General features: G+C 41.7%; 1 protein-coding gene across 3 annotated transcripts; it reads left to right on the plus strand.

The window, feature by feature from the left end:
- Positions 1-1,596: 1,596 nt before the first annotated feature.
- Positions 1,597-20,415, plus strand: LOC146562292 (rabphilin-3A-like). 3 transcript variants are annotated; one of them, XM_085293919.1, is made up of 19 exons: positions 1,597-1,827; positions 11,907-11,996; positions 12,116-12,127; positions 12,289-12,414; positions 12,523-12,652; positions 12,785-12,868; positions 12,960-13,128; positions 13,334-13,378; positions 14,159-14,341; positions 14,431-14,613; positions 16,012-16,091; positions 16,235-16,309; positions 16,532-16,641; positions 16,783-16,909; positions 17,000-17,056; positions 17,164-17,318; positions 17,398-17,479; positions 18,041-18,137; positions 18,231-20,415. In XM_085293919.1, exons 2-19 carry the CDS (start codon positions 11,923-11,925, stop codon positions 18,359-18,361), a joined length of 1,920 nt encoding a protein of 639 aa, XP_085150045.1. In that variant the 5' UTR covers positions 1,597-1,827; positions 11,907-11,922; the 3' UTR covers positions 18,362-20,415. The 3 variants fall into 3 exon arrangements, with proteins under 3 accessions (XP_085150045.1, XP_085150047.1, XP_085150046.1); XM_085293921.1 differs by lacking the exon at positions 13,334-13,378; XM_085293920.1 differs by lacking the exon at positions 12,116-12,127.
- The last annotated feature ends 57 nt before the right edge of the window (positions 20,416-20,472 follow it).

Below are 20,472 nucleotides of genomic sequence, written 5' to 3' on the forward strand. Positions count from 1 at the left end.
ACCAACTCTCTGCCATCTATAATCCAGTTTTGAGATCCCTTCCCAGACGCCTTAACGCCCACTCACATCCTGGGCCATCTGATCTCAGGAATTCGCATGATAAGGTGGGGCCAGGTTTCACAATGAACTCACCCGAAACTCTGGCTGATTGGGACCCACACCCAGTTTCACACCTTGGCTCAGGCGATTAGAGGATCATCAGGGGATCCTTTTGTCCCTCTGTGGGGGGAAACTCCCACTAGGTTTATATCTGGGACTCTCCACCATTTGACCTTAGAACTGAAGAAGCTTCTCGGATGAGAGGTGAAACGTCTTCAAGTAACTTAAAGAAGTCCAGACGCTTTTCTTTGCAAGCTCCTTTGACTACGATGACCTGGATGACTGAGAACCTTCACAGACAAAGGACAGCATTACATTTTTAATATTAACAGTAACTCTGGGCCTCTGTGGAGTATATAGCTGATCTTATCGCTTTCTAAAAATGGATAACAAAACGTAAGGAGTGCTGAATCCTTCAATAATACAGAGTATTAGAGTATGCTAGCGGCTAATCTAGCAAACGAATTAACAACAGAGTGATTTTAGATGTTGTAGAACTATAAGATGTTAAGCTGTGTGTCTTTTTCATAACAGTGACATGGTTGTATTTACCTTAATCGAACGAGTAGTCAGTCGCGGTAAACCCATCAGCAAATAAACTGGAGCAGACGGGCTACGTAAAAAGTGTAGGGGGGCGTGGTTGAGGTCAGGTCCAGCGGGTGTGTGGGCGGGAGCGTGACACAGTCGCTCCACCTCAAGTCACTACTGCGCAGACTCTGGCTCCAAAAATGCAAGATGGCAGCCTCCATATGCGGGGTATTTTGGCTTCATTTTTGCACAATGGGAGGAGGCGCTGTCGCGTCGTCCATGTTTTCTACAGTCATACACTCTACACTGTAACAACCATAAAGTGCAGGCCATAACCACTGTGCCAACGGTTATTTATGACCGTGACGATTGTTGATTTCATTCACGTTACAAATAACTTATTAGAATAATTTAAAAAAAAAGAATCATTTTAGATTAATTCAAAACCTTCAACTAAAGAAATGCATTCATCCTTTTCCTCGCGCAATTATTTTTCGATCCATTAGATGGCGCAGTATCTTCACAGTAGGATTCAATCGCCGGCAAACTCCGGTAATTGAGTCACTGATGTTGGAACTTTACTGTTTTTTTTCTTGAAAATTACATAGTTAAAACTATCTTTTAAAAAGGAGAAAAAGAAGAAGATGCGTCAGGGGAAATAAAAGTTTCTGCTAATTTTATCTTACAGAAAACAAAGGTTCTTGTAGGCACATACATATGAAGAATAAAAACAAACCCCATGGTTGTTTAATATAATTTTTAAAAAGTGACTCAAATAAAAAACGGCTTAAAAAAACAACCTTTAAAGCTATAATCCACGTTTACGCGCCATAAAGACAGACTGCTGGATGACGAGACAAATTTAGACAATGTGTTATGGAGACAATTGGATCAGGTGATGACTGCCTACTTGAGCATCAGTGTTATCACTTCACATCCAGGGGTTTCCTGCCCAGGGTACCAAGGGCTTTCCATCCTCCGCACAGGATATAAGACCAGTTCCCACGCACTGGGGTGATCCACTGTGCATTTCAGCAACAGATTACTCTTCCAGGCAAAATAAATAAATAAAACCACAGGCTTTTGTGACGAGCACCATGCGCAATGACTAACTCCGTGGTCGGATCCGAGCGCTGCACAGAAATTTAGTCCGCATCATTCCCTGACAGCTCCCTGAGAGAGGCAGGGCTGGATTCACAGGTAGGCTGTGCGATCTCCTTCGAAGGATTTTCAAACATTACATCCTCACCCGAAACATTTCTGTGAGATTATTGCGTTTGGACAGCCCATTGTAATTTCTCTTTAGCCTGTGCAAGTTGAATGGATGCAGCATTTCATTCAGAAGACACGGGGAATAGAAATCGCTTACTAGGGAGCTCGTTTTATTGCCTGTTTTTATTAATTTGCTGGAACACATATCATGGGTTTTTATTAGCCTGTTATTTACTGAGTCGTTTGAATGAAGGGGAGGATTGTGAGGGAGTGTGCAGTGCACTCAGTATGCGTGCTGATAATTAACCTATAGCTTTCAATTATAACAATGAACATTTCAGTGAATCCTTTGTGTTTTGGGGGGTACATCATTCTGAAGACGTGATCCTGCTGCAGAATTTTATTTATTTATTTTATTTTATTTTTTGCTGTCATTCATGCAGAGCTGGTGTTGCACTGATTTACTACTACCTACTTTGGTGTTATGATTATGGACTAAGTTTATTCATGAATGGCTACACTCTAGGTGTACCTCAGTAGGTTCAGCCCCCCATCTCCCTTTATAAAAAAGATTTAATAAAACAAGACTAGAGCCCGGCTCCTCCTGCAAATGAAGTGCTTTGTTGTTGTAGATCTGATGTAAGAAAACAGACCTGGTAAGTCATGTGGGAGACTGTGTGGTTGCAGTCCCTGGGCGTTGCTGCAGGGTTTTTTAGGAGCGCACGCTGGAGGCTTGCAGACTATAGAGGAAAAACATCAAGCTGATCACTGATGTGGGGAGGGCTGCTTCTCAACTCCAGCTGTGACACAGAGCAGGTGAATCAGTTGACTACTTATTGTGATGTTATCTTTTACTGCACCCTAGGGCTCTTATTATTATTAAACCTGGAATGTCCAAGCAGTGTGTGTGTGTGTGTGTGTGTGTGTGTGTGTGTGTGTGCGTGTGTGTGTGTGTGCGCGCGCGCGCGCTGTAATGGGTTGGACTAGTTCATTCTTATTCTGACATTAATATGGAAAGAGGACAGAGAAAGGAAGCTGGGCTCTGCCTTCCAGTTCCACCATCTCCCAACTCCTCCTACAGACCTGAAAGCATGTGGATTAAATGGGGGAAGGGAGAAAAGACTGAATGAATGGTCTGAGCGATATCTGCAGTTGCATCCTTGCACATAAGCAGCCCCAGTAGTGATTGAACGACACCTTCATCCTGATGTCCCCTGTCTTTGTATTTTTCTCCCTGCCTGCTAGCCTATTGTTGTTTTCGAAAGAAGGAATGAAATTAAGAAAAGATATAGGAGGAGATCAGTTGTTTTCACATCTGGTCACATAAAACAAGAGTAAAAGAGCAAGAATGATGGGTATTTATAGAAAAGGTGGGGGGAGGGGGGGTGAAAGATGGAGGAATGAAGTGCTTTGCATGCTGCATGCATTATTTAACACACAAGCATACAAGGCAGCCATACCCTTCTTCTTTAACCACGTTACTTTACAACATTTGTAACAATGACCTGGTCTGCATGGGTCTGAAAATTTAGCGCACACACACACACACACACACACACACACACACACACACACACACACACACACACACGCGCGCGCGCACACACACACACACAGACACACACACACACACACACACACACATGGAGTTTAATCACTCTCATTCTCATCTTCTGATCTTGCTGTTACCATGGCCACAGTTGGTAAAGGTGCATGACTCCATGTTTTTCTGTGCTCGTCACCATCTATGCATGCAGCTTCGGGCCTAAATCACACAGTTTTTACTGTAAATCTACGCAGATTTTGTGTTCTGTGTTTAAATTCTGTTAGAGGAGATTTTATTCTGCCATTTGTGTCCAAGCTCCAGAGGGGAGTGGCTTCATCTTCTTATTCTCATCAGCGGTGGATAAGCATTGATTCACTTACTTATCCAAATGTGGTGATTCGAGCTGCCTAAATGGTGTGGCATATTGGAGAAAGCAGAAGTAATGAATGTGGCCTTTTAACAAAGTTCCCCCAGCAGAGTGAGGAGTTAAACATCCAAAATAGAATTAACACTAGTTTATCTCGAAAACCCCTTTTCCACCTTTCCACTACCCTTTCCAATCCCTGACCCTTATTTTACACTCATTCTAATCAGCGCTTTACATATGTTGCAGCTGCAATGATGGTCTTCAGAGTAACGCCTACAGGAAGCCTCCCGACAGAGGTTTTTCTCTCAAAAGTTGCAAAGAAGCTTGCTGTTAGTGTTGCAGCTTCCAGGCCAGAACAGTTTGCCAACACAGATTTGTTAAAAACACCCAGGGGCATTGTACCTGCTAGTTTGCTAGTGGGACAAGAGGGAGAGTCAGATATCCCACAGCTGAACCACATCTTCACAGGGGAGAGAGTAACGGCAGTAAGACTAAGAGAGACCTGACGTGTTTTCTTTCATCTTATGAACCATGTAGTTTTGTCTCATAAGACTACAAACAGACATTTAATACCCCTATCTGTTACCTCTGACATAAGATTTGAAGAAACCGAGGGAACGTAATCAGCCGGTGCATCAGCAGCCAGTCCCACCTCTTGCTTCTGGGGCATACAAGGATGAATCACCATCAGCCAAGCAAATCTGAAACTCACTGCAGGCTCTTGCTAGAGTGCCGGTAATCGAGTGTTCCCTCGTCCTGTAGCTGTTGACTGACTTAGCTTTAAAAGGAGGCTCGGATAAAAGCATTCTCTGCTATATTAGGAGACTTGTGATGTAACAGAGTTGGTGATAACTGTGATATTTAAAATATGAAATATTTAAAGAATATTAATAATGCACACAAAAAAATAGTGCAGCACCAGTAACTATCACGTTGACACTTAAGCATAGTGGGTGGCAGTATTGCACTTTAACTGATGGCAGATGTTATGCCATGTGGAGTTTTGTTGTTGATTAAGCAACTGTTCTTTTTCTCTGTTTTTTTATGGTTAAGGTTTCAGACTTTCTCTTCAGCTCCCTTTGAGTCTAAAAGTTGAATCTGAATTATATGTAAATCAATATGCTGGTCAGATGGCGTTTTCAGCTAAATCTGAGGATTGCTAGGATCTGTTGGATGTCGACTGCAAATTCAGCCTTGTTGTGATTTCTGAATAAAAGAAAAAAAAATCTGCACCAGCCAGATTTAGGTTGACTGGATGGAGCCAACAATTATAGCAGGGTATCAGCATGATAGCTTGTTTGGTCACTGGATGGTTTTTCCTGTTTGTTCTCCAACGATGCGGGACCTGGATCCATGCCTGCCGAGAGGATGTAGTTGTGTGTATTTAAAATGGTACAACGCTCTCACATTTGAGAGGTGAAGAGTCCTCGCAGATGGTTCTGCAGATGGTCCCTGTCAGCGCCATTGTCTGAGTGAAAGCATGGATAATTTGTCAATGCGACAGACCTAAAAGACTAACATCCACACTGTTGCCCTAAACAGAGTTTCTCAATCTGTTCCACCCGATGTGATCTGTTCCTCCCCAAATCCTTGTTTGATAGTGGTCAGAGCATAAAGCGTACACTAATGCCTTAAGGAGAGGGTTTACACAGAGTGAATGGCAACGAGGGTGGGAGCTGTAAATAATTAAGAAATGCTGAGTGATGTGTTCCTCTTGCAGCAGAACATTTCACGGTGCAGTGCTTTATAGTGTTGCCCAGGTCCAACTTTCAGTGTGTTGCTATGCTGCCGTCTCACAGTCCTCTATGGAGGATGGATGGAGTTTTGTCATGCTACTGGGAGTGGGTGGCTACCTTTTGGTGGCTCCTACCCTCTCCCCACTCACTCTGAGACATTGTGAGAATTTGACATCAAGATCTGTTAAGCTACTTAGTTTATAAATCCAAATGATCATAAATTAAATTCTGCGATTTAGATTTAATTTATTTAAATTTGGCGTCGCTGTTTATTTAATGTCAAGTCATGATATGTTTCCTTTGATAAAATCTGAGAAATCAGATGTTTTAATTGCGTTAAGAACTGCCAAATATACATTACAGATGAATGGGATGCTTGCTTTGAAGTAAAAGAGTATACACTTACACAATATAATCATGCAATACCGTGCAATCAAAATAATGTGTCAGCTTTGCAATCCATTGAACAGATGTTGGGAAATTTCCCGTGATAAGTCAGCTCCTTAAACTGCAGATAAAAATGAGTTGGTTATCAAATTACTGGACTCATCCTGTTGAAATCAGGAGCTTTTGTTTATCCCCACACATTTAATAGTTGTTGAGAACAAATATGGGCTAAAGTGGTTATCCTGTCTTCCAAACTACAACATGCAGAGATGTGATTTTATGATGCGAATGACTGGAGCACATTTGACTCTTCCTTTTTACTTTGTGGTTGCAAGCGTTCCTGTTTCAGTTTTTTTTTCTTTTTTTACTGCTAAAGGTGGCAAGTCAATTACCATTCATGACCCTTACTGCACAGTGTACTCCAATCTTGTGTTTATAGCCTAATCAAAAATATAACACAGAACATTTTACAGCCTATAAAAAAAGACCTTCAGTTTCTACCTCACACGTCACCGCTGACTGCGAAGGAGCAGCTGGTTGTACTTTTCTGATCACATGTAGCTTACAAGTGAGTCAAAATGCTGTTGAGTAGTTCGTGTTTTGAAGAGAACTTGAGTGGTCTATAGACAGCTCACATATAGGCTTGTTTTTACAGACCATCCATCATTTTCCAAAAGTAGATCGTTTTCAACATTAAATTGTTTTCTCCATCATTCTAATCTCGTACTCAAATTCATCGAGTAGTGGTTAATTCTCAGGATGTGATAGTAGTTCATCCATATGCCGGCAATGCTGCTCGCTTGCGCCTTCCGTCTGCCCAGAATGTTTTACTTTGCTGTATTTAATTAGCATTTGGCAAAAAAGTCAGTGTGTGAGGAAGTGAATTAAAAAAGAAGGCATGATGTTCCAGATCACCACAGGACTTGAGCTAAAACTTTAGGCCAACCAAGACCTGTTTGTGTTCTCTTTCATAATACATAACACAATCTGACTTACTGCCAGACCAGATGGTAGAGGAGGAAAAATCAGGATGAAGTAAAATATGTTTCGTCACTTCTTAAACCCTCCTTTAAGTCCTTCTTTTTTCTTTATGATTTTATCATAAAACTTGAAAGTGATTTGTTGTATTTTGCATTGCACCATGTTTTTTAGCGATGACGTTGCCGTTCACCTTTCACAATAATCTTTGTTTCTTTGTTTGATGGTTTTGCGTGTTGAGTATGTTAGATTGTTAATAGAACCTCCATTATGCATTCAAAAGTTTTTGAACACATGAAATATAAATCAAAGGGAAACCAATTGTGTAAATCTGCATTGATCTCTGATTCTCATTAACCCATTTTACAAATATCCTTTGTGGAGGATGGCGAGGGAATTGTTGCCCTGGAATTCAAGTGTAGTACCTTGTAGTGTTTCAGTGTCATTATATTTAATACATTTATAAGTAGGACATGTAGCGGGGTGTCAGGCGATTGATAAAGCCCTTGGTTACGCTGCAGACAGTTGTCCTCTATCAAATTCGGAATAAGATAATACGTTTAGCATTTGGCAGTAATTTTGATTATTTAGTTTGTCTGCTTCATCAAAATAGATTTGCGAACCGTTCATGTTTCTTTCATAAATAATGATCAATGCCAATTTAAAAATTGCAGTATTGTTAGAGCACAAAGTGCTTGTATATTATTTGAGTAAATCCTTGCTTTTGTTTGCAGATTTCAGTACAGGAGGTAGCTTCGCTCTATCCTTACATCCCACTTACAGTGGCCCATGGTGAATCATTCCAAAGAAGCCCCACTGACTTGTTGTCACTGCCTGCTTTCCTCAGCTCTCCCTTCCGCAAGTACTGAAAACTCAAGACATTACTGTAAAAAGGTGCTTTTTCCCAGTCTGTTGGTTTTCCAGTCATATATTCTGCAGTAATGAGTCATACTCCTACTATTGAAAGATATACAACAACATTAATCTGTGAAAGTGCCTGACTGGACTCGAAATGGGTTACTCTTGCTGATGATTTTCTTGAACTGAAGAATGGATAGCTGTGTTTGCTAAAAGCTGATGCAAAACATCCAGGCTGTGCTCAGGGAGTTGTGTGTACGTAGACCCCTGAAGATGCACAGATGCAGATTTGTATTGACTAGTCTCTCAGGCCCTGAGGAGGAGACACAGGTTTCTAAATCGGTCCTCTCCACCCCCATATGAAATTCTCTCTATAGAGAGATCCCGCTGCATCCATGACTTATGGTGATCAGTCTTGAGTCGATGCTCTCCCTCTGGTCTTTCCTGCTGTCATCTCACACATGATCTGTTACTAGCTACTCCTGGCGGTATGGTGTGGCCATTTGCACAGTTCCCATTGTAAAGGTTTCATAACATTTTTGCAGAAGAATAAACAACAAATTAATAAATAACAGAGAATATGTACTTCTCCTCAGAGAGGAATCCACCACCTGACTGAGTCATTTTTACCAGTTAAGCTGAGAAGTATAGAGGATGGAGTCTGAGGGTTAAAATTATGTCAGAAACAAGGCCCAGTATGACATTTTGGGCAAGACAGTTCATTATAATTGGTCTTGGATACAATTTTCAAAGTTACAGTACATTTAAAACCTTTTGAGAGAATTTAAACTACAACCAATGAAACCAGCACTACTTTCCAAAAGCTAAAGCATAACATCCTATAGTGACAGCTCTTTATGTGTATGTGATCCTTCAGACTATCTCCTGAATATTAATTGGTTTGTCACTTCAGCAAAGAACCCACTACTGTGATGCATTAATATCTATCCCAAGCAGGGAGCTCGGGCTAGTCTGAGTCAGTCGTTACCTTGCCCAAGTCTTAACGTAGCCTCCCATCTGTCTCTCTCCATCCACCTCTGCAGGACAATAATGTTCGACAAAAGTGCCGTAATTTATTTTGGCAAGTGAAGGAGGGCCGCACTTCAGAGTGTCAGTGCATAAAATACACGGTGTGGTCAGAGTTATGTCTGATCTGTCAGTCTGCTGCTGAAAAAGTGGAAAAAGACCAGGCTCCCTGAGGACTGTGCTGCTAGTGTTGGCTAGATGCAGGCGCTGCATCAGAAGGAAAAGCCCACACCCAGAGTGCCTATTGATAGCACAGCGAATTTCTTGAATCCTGCAGGCAGACGTACAACAGATTAGACCTCAAAAGGTATGGAGCCCGACGTTACGGAGTATAATATGAGCAGCTGAATGAGTGGTGCACCCCTCCCTTTTGCTACTGCTTTTACTCTCTCCAAGTTTCTACAATGCTGGATTTTCCTGCTTTGAAATGCTGAAGACAAGTACCACAGTGACTTCTCACTTTTCCTTTTTTGTCATTAACATTGTGCATTTTTGGCTAAATCCCGCCCCCAACATATTAAACCTCATAATCCAAAGAGCGGCAATGATGCATAAAGTATAGATAAAAACAGAATGCAACAATTTACAAATCATTTAATAGGCTTTATTTAAGTTTTTATACTTAAAAGACAACATACCAAAGCTTCAAAGTGACAAAAATGATGATTTTTGTAATAATATATGGACATTTTGATTTTGATATACCAGCAAAACACTGCAAAAAAAGAGAGGCAACATCAACACTGTTTTGCATCACCTCATGCTTTAAAACACTCAACAACTTGGGAACCATGATGAATGATCGTTGTAATTTTAAGAGCAGAGTACTTTTCAGGTCTTCCCTGATATAGATCTTAGGTGCTTGAAAGTTTTACATCTCATAAAGCACCAACTGTTTTCAATGGGCAGGACTGCAGGCAGGCCAGTGTAGCACTTACACTCTTATTAAGATGACATGTTGTTAGAAAGCATGCACACTTTGGTTTGGTATTCTTTTGCTTAAATGAGCAAGCTTTTCTCTGACTACTCCCAGATGGGCTAATTACCCATGCTGTGCCCACCGATTCGCCCCTTTCCCATCACAGATGTAGCCCCTACAAATGGTCTCCACATCTTTCATTCTGAAACATTTGACCTGCTCGCTCTTTCTTAAACAATAATGCTTCTTATTTTACCTAATTAGTTGCCAGATTTCCACCAGGTGGTTTTATGTTATACACCACCTCAGTTTTGAAAAATTAAATGAAAATGTATTTAAATAGCCCAAAAGCTTCAAGGCTTTACATTGTAAAGACAAAACCCTAAAATAATACAGGCAAAAAACCCTCAATAATCAAACGACTCCCTATGAGCAAAACGAAAAACGTCCTTTTACCGGAAGAAACCTCTGGCAGAACCAGGCTCAGAAATGGGTAGCCATCTGCTTGACCAGTTGGGGGTGAAGCAAGACAAGACAAAAGACACACAGTGGAAGAGAGCAGATCACCATAACAATTCCTGGTATCTAAAGCACAAGAAAGGTTCTTAGTTTGTCTGGTTGCTTCAGTTTCGAACCTGCCAGTCTTCTCTGAATGCAGGTACTTTCCTTCATGACATACACTGTGGATCCAATTGCTCCATGTACTGTCTGGCAGAGGATTGATACAACCCTCTGTCAGTCGCAGGAGTGCCTACAGACACACACACACATACACACACACTCAGAAAGCAGTCTTACTCGTAGGCAATTGCCTCAGTGAATTCTGTCGACGGTGTCGTATTATCTTTACCATGTCAGTCTGAGATTAAATTACATTGCTAGTGTATCATATGGATGGATGAACCACTCACTCTTTCTCACTGTCATTATTAGTACTCACTCTGTTCTCTGTCTATTTTTTTTGTTTTGTTTTGTTATGGGGTTTATTTTGCATCATGTACTGCAGTGACCGCAAAAGCTGACATTTACTTTAAATACTCTGATGACACAGCCATCCTTAGCATCCTCCTCGGCAACAGTGACTCTCTCCTTGTCTGTAAACAGTCCAGTTCAGATTCTTCATGGAGCGTCAATAAGTTCCAAGTGAAGTCTTATAAATAGTCTTATAAACATTAGTCTCCCCTGCCCCCATAGCACCCACCTCCATACCCAGCTTCACCAACATCCCTGGGGCCAAACGAGTTGATAACTTGATGGCATTTAAAAAAAAAGGCGTTAACACACTATGACCAATCAGAAATGCTGTAAAAAGACTCTTAGTCATAGCTGTGGTGTCATTGCATAATTGAGCGACTCCTGCTGCACGTAACCATCTGTTTCTTTGATTTGTGCAGATTCACAAACGGGAAGCGATTCTTATGGCTTCACTAACAGCTGCTCAAATAACTGACCTTGCCACCCCCAATTTGCACAACTTTATCTCCACAGGCCTGACAGTGAAGGCGCATCTAAATTCAAACAAACTAGACCACTCACTTCACTTCATATTGCATCATTTCACTCTGCACCATCATGAACAAGAAGGCTCGTTTTGTCATGAGCGTCGTTCCCATTGTTGTATGCCCAGTAAGCGTCTCTCCCCCTACAGGAAACGCTTATGTCGCTGTAGCTCTGTCGTGTATTTTACAGATCAGTTTGTGGTGTTTCTGAAATGTTTTCTTGCATCCATTCACTGCTTGAATATTTTCCTGGAACTATATATTGAAACAGGCTTGGCAAGAGGACACGATACTGATTAGGCGGTAAATCTGGCAATGCAAGCCTCTTTGAAAGTTGGTGTATTTCTCATGCTTATGCAAATTCATTGGAAGCAAAGTGGATGAAGAAGCTAAAAGTTACTTTTCTGGTAATGATATTTGATTTTTGTAGATTCTACTTTTTTTTTTGGCTTCTGATGGACATTTTAATTAACCCTGCGCTGTGACATTAAAAGGAAGTGTAGCTGGTGACTTTTCAATTTGATGTTGGCTCTGTCCTGGCTCACACATTTGTAGGAAATGACTTTTTTGATGAGAGAGCAATCCGGTGGCAATTAAGTTGGTGCTGCATAAGCACGAGATAAGGGTGCAGGAAAGGTAAAAGTGTGGCTCTGAGATATAGCTAGAGAGTTTTTATGACATCAGTTAAAGCTTGTTTGACTACCTCATGCTGAATTTATCCATGCCTTCTGTCTCTCTGTCTATCCCACAGACTGCAACAGAGCAGCATGACAGACACAGTGATGAGCAGCAGCTCAGATCGCTGGGTGTCCAATGACAGGCAGAGGAACATGCACGCTAGGTAAGCCTGATGCTCAGAACAATTTTTCTTCTAGTAAACCTTTCATATGGCCACATCAACACCTAACTGTGCCTTCCTCTTTTCACCTGCATCTGTCTGATATGTGATTTGTGACATAGTGATAAAGAACAGTAAGTAGATAAACTCCTATCTTATTGCATTAGGCAGCAATGTGCTGATGCAGTAAATGCATGCTCATTCATTCATTGCTCAATGCCTGCATGTAAATGTGTGATTGGTATAGTTAAATCATATAGTGCACCTTCAACTGCAGAGTATGCTTGGCTTACAGGGGCAACTGGACCATGCAGCCAGGCCCCGGTCCCGGTCCAGACCTCACCGATGAAGAGAAGGAGATTATAAACAGCGTGATCGCCCGTGCTGAGAAAATGGAGGCCATGGAGCAGGAGAGAATTGGGTAAGACCTGCAGTAGTTTCTCTTCTGAGACTGATTGCACACATATATTTTGACTTGGTATAATAATTGTTGACATTTTAAGTGAGATTTCACTCTGTGCTGCTGCAGGCGTTTGATAAACCGCCTGGACGACATGAAAAAGACTGTGTGTGGGGATGGAGTGTCCCGCTGTTTGCTGTGTGGAGAGCAGCTGGGCTCACCTGGGGTCAGCTCAGTGGTGTGCGAGGACTGCAAAAAGGTTGGTAATAAGTCAGCTCTTCTGCTACGATTCAGGCTAAAGGTTAAGAAAATCCAATAGGTCAGCCGTATATTTGTAATAACATTGCAAATGGCAAGCAGCTGGTAATCTTTATTCTAATCTGTTGTGTAGAACATGTGTACCAAGTGTGGCACACAGTGTGGCAGTCGGCCACGCGCTGTGTGGCTGTGCAAGATCTGCAGAGAGCAGCGAGAGGTGAGCGCTTTAAAACGAGAGATAAAATTACAATTAAAACAATAATCCATTGAAAAAGACGATAAAACATATGCTTTTCCTCTTTTCTCAGGTGTGGAAGAGATCTGGTGCCTGGTTTTTCAAAGGTTTCCCGAAGCATTTCCTGCCATCACCGATGCCATTATCTAAAGCAAAAGAGACAGGTGCCCAGGAGGCAGCAGAGCCCCAGAGGCCAAAAGCCTCTGGGCCGAGGGAGACAGTAACCCAACAACAAGCACCAGGTAGACACAGCTAGCTTCAACTTTAATCTATCTATCTATCTATCTATCTATCTATCTATCTATCTATCTATCTATCTATCTATCTATCTATCTATCTATCTATCTATCTATCTATCTATCTATCTATCTATCTATCTATCTATCTATCTATCTATCTATCTATCTATCTATCTACCTATAACAGTTGGTCTATGTTATGTCTTAGGTCAGAATCAAAATGAGGCTCTTGCCTCTGAACAACAGGTTTCAGGCAAGTTCAATATCTATAACCCTTTTAAGATAGATCTGCTATATGAATGCGCTTTCCTCTTGCTTCCTGGCATCTGACAGTGTTCTGTTAAGTATTCTGTTTTTATGATGTGCTAGTGGTTCATTTCCTCCCCTTCGTCACCACCCTGGCTATTTTATGGTGGCCAGGTGTGAAGCTACCAAAGCAGGCTAACTAGCTTCCGCTCAGAAAGTGAAAAGTTGCACTTTTTGGAAAATTAATATTTCTAATTTTCAGTGTGACTTTTTCAAACACCACCTCTTCAGTCTCTTCAGATCAGCCTTTCTGATAATGCAGTCCCACCTCTCATTGCTCTTTTCCCTGCCATCAAACCTTTTATCTCCTACCCAAATTTGGCTGTGCCGCCCACTGTCACAGAGGAGGGGGGCATGAAGAGCTCAATTAAACTGTCGGAAGTCCCATGCTGTGGCGTGGAATGAGCCTCCAGGTGGTGCTGGCATGATGGGTCGCACAGCATCATTTCACACTTTCAGCGTGATTACCTGTGCAGTGTGAGTTCCCCGTACAAGAGAAGCAGTCTGCATAGCTGCTGCATGTATGGTTGCTGGCTGCCACAGCTTGTTGTAGCGTATGTAGGTCAATGCCTGTGCTACAAAAAAGCTACAACATCAAAAGTATCTGGAGAGACCGCGGAGTATTACAGAATCCACTGCAGTAGCAGCCTGAAGTGGTCTTATTATGCACTTTTCCCCTATGCGCAGTACGCAAGTTCTGAATAATGTGATTCATGCTTATTTTTAGGGCCCGAGCCACAGGGCCGTCCTGGTTACCCACCTGTGGCGCCTAAACCAGTTATGCGCATGGCCTCAGGCGGGGCTGGCCCAGAAGAGGCCGGGCAGGGCAGCCCAGTGGTGATGAAGAAGATGGTGCCTGTCCAGAGCACCAGACCACAGCCTTGTGCATCCACCAACGTGACGCAGCAGGGTGAGAAACAGCTCTTTGTGTTTAGAGAGAGAGAGAAATCCTCAGTTGTGTAATTTCTTGCTGTCTGAGACAACTGAATGTGGTTGTAGGTTCAATGGTCGGAGATGGAGGTGCTTACTCTTCTGGTGCAGTTCCTCCAGAGCAGAGAGCGCCTCCTGCAGTGAGAGAGGACAGGAGGCAGCCGACTGCCTACGGTGCCCCTCCTGCCCGACAGCAACCTCCCCCAGCTGACGAGGAGGAGGAAGTCAATGACTATGACTCGGATGAAGCCAGTGAGTACACCATCTGCTCACCCTTCTCATGGAGTGACATGACTGATGTGTATTGTTTTAAATTCCCTTTCTGTACAGTTTGATTTCTCTCCACTGATTTCAAGAAAATAACAAAAGATAAGGGTTTGGTTTTGGGGTTTTCTTTAAATCAGGAAGAACTTATTTCTGTAAGGCGTACAGTATTGGGGGTTGATTCCCTTAATTTGGCAAAATCTGTTTCCCTCGGGCATACTGAATCACATCTTTGGCTTCATTTCTGCAATTTAGTTCGCTCCTACTAAAATAATTCATGTGCACTTCATTTAATAAATTGCCCAGTAGTCCAAGCAAACGGTAAATATCATTCTGGCAGTGCCTGTCGAGCTGAGTTAAAAATGACAAATAAACACCGTATGTGACCAGAATATAAAAAAATCGTTATCAGAGGAAGTAAAGCAGAGAAACATGTAGAGCTACATAAGTAGCGATGCATCTAGTCACTGTTTTCATGTATCCCATTTTAATGATGGGGATGATAACCCGCCAGTCATGATTTTGGCCTCCGGCGTCAAACAGCCCTCATTCTGTCTCAGGGGAATTGGGTTTTAATTTATTTTATTGAGGTCCAGGACAATTAAGCTGTGCAAAAAAAAATTTAAGATACAGGAGGCGGAACATGTTATAGATCCCTTGTGTGGGATTTAGTCCCCAGTGTAAGCAGGGAACATGTCAGAAATAGCAGTGATTTTATGTGTCTGTTCTCTATGGGGATGTGATGTAGCCCAGTTGGATACGACTTCTTTACTTAACAAGTAACAGCAATTTCGGCATATCTTAACTTAATATCTGCATGTTTTGATTTTTAGTGATTTGTTACCAGTATAAATAATATGCATATTTAATCTTTTAATAAATTATAATCCAGTAGTGCTTATTTTCATCTATAAAAGTGATACGATCATATAGGAATATTGACCTTGGTCCAGACTAAAATACCATACTAGCACCATTTAAGGACTGAAAATTACATCCAGACATTCATATGCTTTTGCTTATGCTTGGCAATAAAACTCATGTAAAGAAAGTCTGAGTGGGCAGCATGCTGGTCTTTATTTTTTCCCTCCCTTATCCTTTGAGACTTGATTTCTTTTATATTATATTTCCCTGTTTTTAATAAGATTGTCCTGCTGTTTACATAAGGTAAATAGAAGCCTGAGAATGTTTCATGATGAAGGTCAAGTCCTTTTGTCCATCCCTTCAGTCCATTCTGGGCTGGTTTCCAATTCTCATTTTAATTTACAAGATGAGCGTTGTTTAATTACAAGACAATCTTTCTATATTTACACTCTTAATTGTTCAAGAGCAGACTTGCTGTCTCCCTGTACCTTCGTGTAATGATTGGTCCGGGATCTCTTTCAGCCACTCTGGGCTCTCTAGAGTTCAGTCTTCACTATGAACAGGAAAGCAACAGCCTCCACTGTACCATCCTCAAAGCAAAGGTACCACTATTCAGCTCATTCTCCCACACAAAGAGGCAATTTCAATCAAGTGGGTCATGTTAAAAAGGCCCTGAATGGCACTATAGCTTAATTGCTGTCTGTCGTTTGTGATGTGGTGAACACCCTGCCCTGTTTCTCCTCAGGGACTGAAACCCATGGACTCAAATGGACTGGCAGATCCTTATGTCAAGCTTCATCTGCTGCCAGGGGCTAGTAAGGTAAAATGCGTACTTTCCTACATTAAACTTTCACTTATTTTAAAAGATCTCCTGCTATGCAATAAAGGAAGGATGGCAATTTCAGGCCGTTTGATTTGATGAGAAACCTTTCTCCTAGCTCAAGCCTGACATCTTGTGGTTTAGTCTTACAAGTATGACTTGGAGGTTTAACTGTATCTAGAAAATTATATTTCCTTTCCTGATCCACCTTGAATCCAACAGTCGAACAAGCTGCGCACAAAGACACTGAGAAACACCCGCAACCCTGTGTGGAATGAGGCGCTCACCTACCATGGCCTGACAGATGAGGACATGCAGCGTAAGACCCTCAGGTGAACACTAAACTTCAGACTGTTTCACTTAAAGCTTTACTTTGCATCAACAGCCATGTGGTCACATGTCAAACTGAATCTGTCCTTGCATTTAAAGACATACCGGTCTGTATAATTAAGAGTTACTTAAAATTTTCTCAGGGTCTCTGTCTGTGACGAAGACAAGTTTGGGCATAATGAGTTTATCGGGGAAACCCGAGTGGCACTGAAGAAACTGAAGATGAATCAGAAGAAAAACTTCAACGTGTGTCTAGAGAGAGTTGTGCCTGTGAGTGAAACTCACACATAGTCAAAGAGGCCTTTGTTCCATTTGTCACAGACTCTTTTTGACCTGCTCTAATCTCGCTCCCCCTCGCAGACAAAGAAAACCGCAACAGCCGGCACAGCCAGAGGGATCGCTCTCTACGAGGATGAGGCAATGCTATTTCCACACATGTCTAAACATGATGGATTCCCCCACAAGTTTATGCAAATTTTTATCATGAATCCTACTGAACTATTTACCTCCTCTCTCTGTCATAGCCGGGGAAAGACGGCACAGAGGTAGAAGAGCGTGGTCGGATTCTGATATCCCTGATGTACAGCACCCAGCAGAACCGCCTCATTATAGGCGTTGTGCGCTGCGTCCATCTGGCGGCCATGGATGCGAATGGTTACTCGGACCCATATGTCAAAATGTAGGTAGAGCAAACAATAAGTACACTTCACTGCTAATGCATGCCGTTAGATTCAATTTTGCACATGTGCAATTTACAGATGTCTGAAGCCTGACATGGGGAAGAAGGGAAAGTGCAAAACACAAATCAAGAAGAGGACTCTGAACCCAGAGTTTAACGAGGTTTGTAAGAGAGCTCAAAGGGAAACTCTGCAGTTAATATAAATGAGCTCCTCCACAAGTTACCAACACATTACTGTGGTCTTACTCTGAGCAACCATAGACTGTATATAAAAGATTGATGTAGACACTATGACTTCACTCGTTGGTTTGTGAAGTCGGATAGAACTAAATCCAGGTTTGTTTCTGAGCATCACATGCTACCAGGCATACATCTGGCTCAGAAACCAAGGACAATGCTCATTTGAACTATAGCAACATGTCAATCTCAAAGTTACTACGTCCTCCATCATATCCTGCTTTATGCCTCATTTAATCATTGTACTCTAATTACGATCATAATTTACCTGAGGTTGGTAATAGGTACAAAGTAGGGTCATTTTCTCAGCTTTTCTTCTTTTTACACCACCTTCTAACTGTGGAAAGCCTGCTGGCCATTAGAAAGACTCCAGGCTCAAAGCTCTTTTGCACTGGCAAACCTGGAGGCTACATCCATCTTTTATATCAGGTCTATCAGAAATGAAAAAGGCTAAAGGCTGTCTCATTGTCCCTATCAAACTTCAGGAATTCAGTTTCGACATCAAACACAGTGAACTGGCCAAGAAGACGCTAGATATATCAGTGTGGGATTACGATATTGGGAAGTCCAATGACTACATAGGTAAACATTTGATCTGTTTTGATGCAATAAACGTGATATTCTCACAGGTTCTCCACCTGCCTTTCACACCTCCTCCCACTTCTCTTCTCACAGGTGGATGTCAGTTGGGTATCACTGCCAAGGGAGAGAGGCTGAAGCACTGGTATGAGTGTTTGAAGAACAAAGACAAGAAGATTGAGCGCTGGCACACCTTGTTAAATGAGAATCACGTTGCTAGTGATTAACCACTTGCCCCATCGCACCATACAGCATGTGCTCATACTATCCTTCCTAGCTGGCTTGCATTTATCTCCTGATCAACTTTTTTTTAACCATGTTCTTGTTTATTACTTAATCTTCTGTATTCACTGCTCCCGTTTGCCCTCTTCCCCGAGTTAGTATACTGTTCTGTCCCGTTTCCTTATAAACGATTCCTCTGCCTACACTGATACTTAATCTGCCTCTGGTACAAATCATGGCGCAAATGAATTAGAAATTTTTGTTAATGTAGCTGAGACATCTATCAGCAAGGCCATCACGCCTGTCAGCGATGTTACACGTTGTGCCGAACTTGACACGTTCTTCGCAAAGGAAAATGATGTTTGACTTGCACAGAACAAGAAAAGCAATATGCTACGGCATCTGTCACAACCTTTGCTCAAGCTTAAAAAAAGGCTCGACGGAGCTCACGCTTAAAATTTATTAGACTGTAAAGGTATTATCTTTGTTTTCTCACGTGATGACATCACGCTATAGTGTAACACTTGACCTGTATAAGCATGTCACGCCACACACAACACTACATGCAGCTGCACCTTCAGATACTTCAACTTTCTCAGCATATTGTATATTACCATGAAGAAATGTTTACATAATGATACATTGCTCAGGTTAGTATAGACATCTGATTACAACAGATGATTCATAAGTCAGTGGACCATGAGCTAGATCAATCTTCAATCAGTTGCTGTTAATTTGTGATTTAAAATTAGAGCACTTAGTTTAAACCAGGAGGTTTTTTTCTGTATGGTAATTTAAACTGTGAACTCTGAGTTTGTGGAAAGTATTAACTATGTGTTTAGAGAAACTGAAAAATGAACCGTGATGTTTACTTTCCAGTTGATTTCTTTGTCGCGGTGAGAACTGGCAGGAAACAAACAAACAAACAAAAAGAACTTCATCCTGCTACCTCTACTCCTCTGAAGCTAGCGGTTCACCCTGACACCTCAGAGGTTTTCTACTGCAGTGTTTACATGGAATGCACAGAGTCAGGTTTCTTACAGCTTTCCCTAACAAATTTGGCTGCTCCGCTTAACAAGCAGAGAAGGCTGGACAGGTTATGTCATTAGTATGTGCAGCTTTACCTGCATGCACTGTGCTTGTGACTCTTGTGTGCCTGGGGCAGTCATGGCCCGCTTTTACCCCGATGTACCCTTTGCACAAAACAGCCTCCCCCACCCTCCTCGGTCTGCCACACCCCAATCATTCAAGGCTTTAGTGTGCGTTTGTTCAATGATTACAAAAAACCAAGGAAAACACACCTTACAAAGTGGATCGACCTCAATTTATACAGCTGTCTGCAAGTTATTCCAATGTCATAACAAAGACGAAAACAAAAAGATTCTATGCATGAAATGTCTTGTTGTTCAAGATACAGATACATATATATATGTACTTTGTAAGAAATCAATGCTATTGTAATTCCATCAATGTTTACACTTCTCCCCCACAACATTCCTGTTAATACTTTATATACAACAGGGCATATTCTGCATGACTATAACGACTATGGTGTAATCTGAATAAACTGGTTTGTTAGCATCCACAGGATAGACTAATAATCAGCTGAGCACACCATAATATGACCATGTCCAACTCTATCGGTAGCAGACTATGACATTAATCTTATACTTTGAACGAGAGGTCCTGTACATAAAATCTTTCCAGCGTCTTGTTTTCTCTGTAAAACCACTCTGCCCCCTCGTGGCAGTTATTCAGACGCCCTCCAGTCCCGCATTTGTGCTATTTCAGCCACAGTGATCGTCAAATGATGATCGGCATTTTGCTGTTTCAAAAAGCAAAACGAGCAGAAAACAAAAGCAGGCTTTCTCCTGAGCTACACCCACACCTGTCTTCTTCTTGTTTCAGCCAGTTCAGTGGAATGTTTCTTCTTTAATCTCTGTATTTGTACATAGATAGTGCATGCAACGGAAAGATGTATGTTTGCAAATAACTTTGCATGTAAAGATTTTGCAGAGAGTTTACACAGATCAATAAAGTCTAAGGAAAAAAACAACAAGCTTCTTGATGTGGAAAAGCCTTTCTGATATTAGGAGGAAAGATGCTCTCATCATAT

Source organism: Mchenga conophoros, linkage group LG12, assembly GCF_057382185.1.
Source record: "Mchenga conophoros isolate Kocher_MC1m ecotype Shallow Benthic linkage group LG12, M_conophoros_male_GT1.1, whole genome shotgun sequence".
In the NCBI taxonomy this organism is placed as follows: Eukaryota; Metazoa; Chordata; class Actinopteri; order Cichliformes; family Cichlidae; genus Mchenga; species Mchenga conophoros.

Bases quoted from the DNA above. Each gene is read 5' to 3' on its own strand.
- LOC146562292 (XM_085293919.1), top strand. From the start codon at position 11,923: ATGACAGACACAGTGATGAGCAGCAGCTCAGATCGCTGGGTGTCCAAT. The intron at 13,129-13,333 runs GTAGACACAGCT...GTTATGTCTTAG, and splicing joins AACCCAACAACAAGCACCAG to GTCAGAATCAAAATGAGGCT. The intron at 16,642-16,782 runs GTGAACACTAAA...AAATTTTCTCAG, and splicing joins ATGCAGCGTAAGACCCTCAG to GGTCTCTGTCTGTGACGAAG.